Source organism: Vicia villosa, linkage group LG3 (assembly GCF_029867415.1).
Source record: "Vicia villosa cultivar HV-30 ecotype Madison, WI linkage group LG3, Vvil1.0, whole genome shotgun sequence".
Lineage (NCBI taxonomy): Eukaryota > Viridiplantae > Streptophyta > Magnoliopsida > Fabales > Fabaceae > Vicia > Vicia villosa.
Window position 1 is genome coordinate 144,520,485 of NC_081182.1, and position 7,506 is coordinate 144,527,990.

Sequence of the window (7,506 nt, forward strand, 5' to 3'; positions counted from 1 at the left end):
TATGGAGTGGTGTTGATTGAGCTTATAACATCTTTGCGTGCTTATGATCGCAATAAAAAGGATGATGGTGTCAATCTGTATGACATGGCTATTAAAAGAAGTCAAAATCGAACATGATATTGTGGATCATACCCTCGGTTTTGATACAGATTCCATGATAACGCAAATGATTAATGGGGTTGCCGAGTTAGCATTTTGCTGTCTCCAAAGTTCCGGTGATATGGGACCGACAATGGAAGTTGAGATCTAATGTTTACAAAGTCTCTAGGGTGTGAATGAAATCCAACCTCAAAGTATACAACTGTCGGCTACTTGAGGTTGGATTTCATTCACACCCGGGAGACTTTGTAAACATTGGAGCTCAACTTCCATTGCCGGTCTCATATCACCGAAACTTTGGGAGACAACAAAATGCTAACATGGCAACCCCATTAATCATTTGCGTTATCATGGAATTTATATCAAAACCGAGGGTATGATCCACAATATCATGCAAAGTTTGATTTTGAGTTCTGTTAATAGCCATGTCATACAGATTGACACATCATCCTTTCTGTTGTGATCATAAGCACACAAAGATGTTATAAGCTCAATCAACACCACTCCAAAACTGAACACATCACTTTCATAAGTAAGTGCATTAGTTCGATTGTACTCAGGATCTACATATGTCCCTTGTGGAATTGTTAAAACACGACTTTGATCATTAGGAAAATGGCGCGAAAGTCCAAAATCAGCTACTTTAACATGGTATTCGGCATCTAAGAGAATATTACTCGTTTTAATATCCGTATGAATGATATCAGAAGCATGAAGATGGTTCAATGCACCTGCTGTCTCCATGGTAATCCTCATCCTAATGTTCCAAGGAATTTTATTAGGTGTTGCTTTGTCACCTTGAAGATGATCACTCAAAAATCCATTAGGAACATACTCGTAGACAACCAAAGCTCGACGACTTTTGAGTGATGTGCAACCATATACCAAGATGATATTGGGATGATCAGTTCTTGCTAGTATATTTATTTCGTTAAGAAATTGTTGTTCTTTATTGACGCCATATTCAAAAAGCCTTTTCACTGCCACTTCACGCCCATTTGGAAGTTTTCCTAAAATAATCAAATGATAGAAAATATTTTTTAAGACTATTAAAAGTTTAAAAAAAAAGGAAATAGATGCAGTAAACAAAATAGACTCAATTTCTTGCATTCAAGGTTTCCCACAATCATTGCAGCCATTTTAATTAAGTTGTTGGATATACACCAAACATCTAACATCACAAGTTGTCCATTTGAGATTTTGGAGTCTTAGCCATTTGATCATGATCAATGGCTAAAATCAATGATTGCAATGGCTCTTGATCTTAAGGACTATATTTTGACTACAAAAGTGTTATCTGTTACCATAAAATACTTCTGCACTGCCTCCATCTCCTAGTTTTTTGTCAAAGTGGTTTGTCGCCTTGTAAAGATCTTTAAAGATGAAGTGTTCGACTCCGAAGTTTTGACATTTACTAATGCTTTAACTATCAAGTCTAAAAGGTTGTAAGGAGAGGTTGCGAGAGTGTATATTATAGCGCTTATAAAGGTATATGGATGTGATGACAGCAAGTGTTCCCAACACTCTAGAAATAACACCATTCAAAACACATAGGAAGTGTAAGTAATTATATTTTGTATATAAAGTATCTACATGGAAAAAAAGATGAAATATATTAAGGAAAGTAGAAATTATTACCAATGATGATTTTCTTTGTCAAATTCCATGCTCCTACAACAATTAGTTATAAAAGCAAATATGAGTTAGAGTTGTGATGATTTAAAGAGAATATTGAGTATTCAAATAGAATATTTTACTTCATGGACTTGACAAATCTCTTCGAGAGACACATAAATGCATTTTCTACTCTTTTGTATCCACATCTGCTTCCATTTTTTGTACAAGCATGGCACTTGTCTTCCCCAACACCATTCCATCTCACCTCAAATCCTTGGACTAAAATACCCTCCATAACACGTGATTTGTTTGTCAAAGAATTCTTTTTTCCAGGAACTGTGATACTATTCTTGCAGTTCACCGTATTCAAATCAGTCAATTTAGAACTTGATACTACGTATGTACTATGAAATTTTCCCTCCATATAACAACCGATTACTTCAAAAGAAATTTGAAACGAGGGAGTAAAGAATGAATTTGGAAGAGGACCACACTCATACAATATAGTATACATTTCATTGTTGGAAGTGTAATGAAAGAAATGGGAATCTATTTCCACATTAGTATAATGTTTGGGACAAGAAAACGCATTTCCAGGAAGAAAACCCCATAAATTGTCTCTTGCAATCCTCAAAACTTGAGAGGATTAATTTATATAAAGGATGTAAAAAATTTGAGACATCATTTTCATAGTTAATCTACCATTTTGGCAGTTAAGCATAAACTCAGGGCGTCCGCAGTAGCTAGATTGTGTGTTAAGGTTCCAGAAAAGATATGTTATATTAATGAAATTACCACAGCTAAAAGGTGTGCAAGATGTGTAAATTTCATCTGCGGTAACCTAAAATTGGCTAAAGAAGAGTGGGAGAAAAATAAAAGTGCTAGTGATGAAAGAAAAATGTAATAATATTTGAGAATGGTATTTTTCCATAATGACTTTTGTAATCAGAAACGTGCGACAAGCAACCTGAAATTGAACTACATTTGTTAATATACTACAAGAAATAGGGATTTATGTTATTTAAATAATGAAAAGTATGTGGTTGTCCAAGTCGTATTCTTTTATATTTTTAAAAAAGAATACACTTAAAGTATTCATCCTAGAGTTTTATAGTGATATTAAAATTATTAATAAGATATATATGTATACAAAAATTTACCTAGTTTAAAATGAAACGTTCTCTTTTTCTCTAATCGAAGAGTTCATAAAATTTATTTTTAAATCTTATATAAATGAATGTCAATTGCTTTGAGTTTATTTTTAGATTGAGATTATCATTCTAAAACTAATGAAAACTCTAACATCTACAAAGAAGAGTTCAATAGCCTAGCTTAATTTTTCAAAAATGAGATTTGTTTAGAATATACAATCAAAAGGTATTTCTTTTCCAGATTTATTATGTAGATGTTAACAATCATTCATAGTCTCTTTTAATCTACACAAAATTCAAGTATCAAGGTTTTGCCTCTATCTACCGAATGTAAACATCATTCAATGAATTTTTCAATATAAAACCCAAAGCTAGTTCTTAAACCAATTTACAATATAAAACCGGTTTGTAATTAATAAATTGGTTTAAAATTAGTTTATATATACAAAACGGTTTATAACTGAATGAAAATTGTTTTATTGAAGGAATAAATATATTTATAGAAGTGATAAAGAACAAGATGAGATATATAACTTAATAACAACTAACAAGGGGAAAAAACGCAGTAAAAGATACCTTTTGAAGAATCAAAATAAATCCTCTCCTCCAATATGATTACGCTATCTTTTGAACGTTGGCTCGGCTGGTGTTGTTAGATAGATAGCTTGCAGCAGGGGCTGAATAATGTTAAAAGCTGGTAAATACAAACAGAAAAACAACACAATCAAATATTTTAGAAAATCATCAGTAATTTACCGAAACTCTTAGATCCGAAAGCAAACCTGAGTGTGAGCATAAGGTGGGTGAAGGAGATAAGGGAGATAAGTTTTACTTTGAAGTGTTACCCAGACACGCGAAGGAAGACTTTGAAGCAAACTTAGGCAGTGAAGGAAGACTTTTAAGAAATTAGGCTGTGAGAAAGTTACCCAGACACGCGATTGATTCTGAAAAAATTCAGTGGATGAGCAGGGAGTGAATTTGCGAGGTGAGTTGTGATGTTTGAAAGTGAAACCGAAGTAGATGGAAGGAGTATAGTGGTTTGCAAGAAGTATCTATGGTGGGTGAGAAATGGAGGTTTGACAGCAAGGTGATGATGAGTAGACAAGTTGAATTCTTATTTACCGAACTCAAAAAGGTGGATAAGATTACCTTTAGTGTAAAATGCATCAAAAACATTGTTCTATATAATAAATAATTAAATATTTAAAAATTAAATGGTTTCATCTGAGTGGTGGAAGATACACTACTCATATTTTTGTGATGGGTTGTCACCCATTTTATATTATAGAATTGTTATTCTCTATTAAATGAAAAGGAATTGTGGTGCTCACCAGCTCATATGCTTGTCTCACCAATCTGCTGAGTTTGCCCACCCCTAGACCTTTTTTCGATATTGGCTATTTTTGCTATTTTAATCAAAGAATTTTAATATATAACTATAGGACCACCATCTACTTGGTATAAATTCCAACAGCATAAAACACATAGGTCCCATTAATACAAACTAATAAAATGTGTACTCAGTTGGCTTATTCTTCATTGCTCAAATTAGGCAAGCAACCAAACACAAGATAATGCAATGGCTTACTAACACAAAATGACTATCACAAACTGAAACGGCAAGCAAAGTAATAATTTTGGATAAAAATAAAGAATTTTGAACATGCATTTAAGTTATTTTTTTATCGTTTATAATTTATATAGAAAAGTGAAACTAATTTTGATAAGTGAATTATCACACCACAAATTATTAGTAAAATCTTCATAATAATTTATTTTTTATTATTTAATAATATCTAATATTTAGGAAATAGATTTTTTATATATATTTGACATATATTGATGGTATAATTTTTTTTGCACAAATAGTAAATTCCAATTTAACTTTTTAAATTTTTTTTAAAAGTAATTAAGCACTTCAATTATAATACAAGTAATATCTATTAAATCCTAATGAAAAGAATTAAATTATATTTAATTGTCAGTTAAATTATTATTATTATTAAGAAGAAGTTATTACTAGTGTTTTATAAACGTTATGTTTTGTAAAGAATTAAAAGTTAAATATTAATAAAAAAATTATGATATAAAATTAATATTTAGTATAAACGTTATATTTTAAAATAATAATAATAATAATAATAATAATAATAATAATAAACTTTTAAATTTTGTTTATTGTTAATGAGAAAAAAAATAGTAAAAGGCTTTCAATATTATAACTACATAAATGGCTTATTTTAAGACATAAATCTTTCTTTTTCTTTTTCTTTTTTTTCAATTAAAGTTGATATTTTTTTATTAGATAAATAAAGTTAAAATATTTTTTTTTTGAGTTTTCATTAATATAATATATTAAATTATAAATAATATATATTATATTTAAAATATATTTATAAAACAATTAAAAGTGAAATAGTATTAGTAAATAATATTAAAATTTACGGTAATCAATATAAAAGTATTAATGTAAATTTAAAGTATAAAATTTAATAATAATTGCAACAACAAAAATTTATAATTAAAATAATGAAATGTAAACTTTTAAAATTTTATTTAGAGTTGCGATTAATTTTTAAAAAACATTATATAAGTATGTATTAGATTTTAATAAGAAATTAAATTACATTTATATTAACAAAATAAATTATATATTAAATTTTATTTTTTATAGTGATATGTAACTCACTCTAAATTTTATATATAATTTTTCTATAAAAAAAATTATGTTTAATAGAGAAGTTTAAGGTTTTAAGATGGATGTTTTGAGAAGTGTCACCTATGAATATTGATGACGTGGAGAAATTTTTTTTATGTGGAAAATAATGATTTTATGTGGCAAATATGTTGAAGTTCTGTTTCAATATATATAGTAGAAAACATTAAAAAAAATTAATTTATTTAGTAATTTTTAATAGCAAAATAACATATAACTTAATTTTCGACTTGACGTATTGAATATCATGAGATTTACCCGGATTTTTTAAACTCAGCAAATAAACAATATGGAGTAAGATAGTATCTCAACCACCTCATGAATCCAATTAAAAACAAAATTAAAATTAAAATTAGAATAAATTTAAAAAGTATTATTTCTTATTGGTTGTTCTTAAAAAGTATTATTTCTTATTGAGAAAATTTTTTTATGTGGAAAATAATGATTTTATGTGGCAAATATGTTGAAGTTCTGTTTTAATATATATAGTAGAAAACATTAAAAAAAATTAATTTATTTAGTAATTTTTAATAGCAAAATAACATATAACTTAATTTTCGACTTGACGTATTGAATATCATGAGATTTACCCGGATTTTTTAAACTCAGCAAATAAACAATATGGAGTAAGATAGTATCTCAACCACCTCATGAATCCAATTAAAAACAAAATTAAAATTAAAATTAGAATAAATTTAAAAAGTATTATTTCTTATTGGTTGTTCCTAAGAATGTGGATTTAAGGTCGTGTCTATGCAAGAATTGCTCCGAATCATAAATGTACATAGCTAATAGGTATTTGCAACAAGTATCATTTCTAAATATATTAAAGTGACAAAAACTATTTTAACTAAATAAAAAACAGAAAACAAGAAATTCAACATGAGCATTCCACAAAATAATTGTTCAAATGTGCCTGTTGTAATCCATTAATTATTCAAATTCCACACAAATTAAACTTTACTCTTGGCATGTGCACTAACATAACTAATAAAAAACTTGGCAAACAAACTTTAACAGTCAAAACTCTAATATGAAATGAAAATTTAGAAGAAAAATAACAAAATAAATGACATGCTTGAATCAGGAATATCTATAAGTAGAAGATATAGTTAGTTACCTTAACAAGGTGCTCCAAGCTCACACGCTTTCTCCACAAAACCATAACAAGATGACGGTATCAATTCAACCAAGAGTCCTTCCGCCTGTTAATTTGACCACATTGCAAGACTCAAATAAACATGAAAACTAGCTAGCACGCACGCGCGTTTCAATGAACAATCCTCACAATTTACATCACATTATGAATAATCAAACATAAGCTAATCCAGAAAAATGCTTAAAAGTTAAAACAAAAGGAATTACCCTTTCATAGGCATTGATATCTTTCTTGAAAAACTTTGAAGCAGAAGCTCAAAATGAGAAGTTTGGCATTAATGGTTGAAGAAGTGCTGCTGTGTTGCAGAATGAAGTGAAAGAAGAAGAAGAAAGAAAGAAAATGTAATAAATAAAAAAATGGAAATTAAGAAAAGGATACTCCTATTTGTGAAGGAGGTTGAAGAGCGCCACATAAAAAGTGAACGTTATAGCCGTTAAATTAGGTGACATAATGATTGGCCAGTGTCTAAAGAGTGGGTGTGAGTACGAATGGAGTGTGGAAATGTGTGTAAAGCTGGATAGCATGGTGGTTAAAGTGTGCAACTCTGTGGGGACTACACGGTTAAGAGCCGTTATGTCTTTTTTTTCATATATTTTATTACTCAACAATTAATGCCATTCTTATAGTCCAAAAGAATGTTTTAGTGACTCAATCCCCCGTCTAAGTAAGGGATTTATTCTGTTGTTTGAAATTTATTCTTTTGACATGATACTTAATTTATTCATTATCTACTCAATACATACACAACATAATATTAATAATGA

The 7,506-nt window shown here is 28.9% G+C and overlaps 1 protein-coding gene and 1 long non-coding RNA gene across 2 annotated transcripts; both read right to left on the reverse strand.

The window, feature by feature from the left end:
- Nucleotides 1-373: 373 nt before the first annotated feature.
- Nucleotides 374-1,746, reverse strand: LOC131662482 (LEAF RUST 10 DISEASE-RESISTANCE LOCUS RECEPTOR-LIKE PROTEIN KINASE-like 1.1). The gene is made up of 2 exons (XM_058932278.1): nucleotides 1,738-1,746; nucleotides 374-1,109 (listed from the first exon to the last, which is right to left on the reverse strand). Exon 2 carries the CDS (start codon nucleotides 853-855, stop codon nucleotides 457-459), a length of 399 nt encoding a protein of 132 aa, XP_058788261.1. The 5' UTR covers nucleotides 856-1,109; nucleotides 1,738-1,746; the 3' UTR covers nucleotides 374-456.
- A 42-nt stretch (nucleotides 1,747-1,788) lies between these two features.
- On the reverse strand, nucleotides 1,789-7,173 carry LOC131662483 (uncharacterized). The gene is made up of 4 exons (XR_009301606.1): nucleotides 6,949-7,173; nucleotides 6,704-6,788; nucleotides 3,650-3,811; nucleotides 1,789-3,561 (listed from the first exon to the last, which is right to left on the reverse strand). It is a non-coding gene; the product is annotated as an uncharacterized LOC131662483 (long non-coding RNA).
- Between the last annotated feature and the right edge of the window lie 333 nt (nucleotides 7,174-7,506).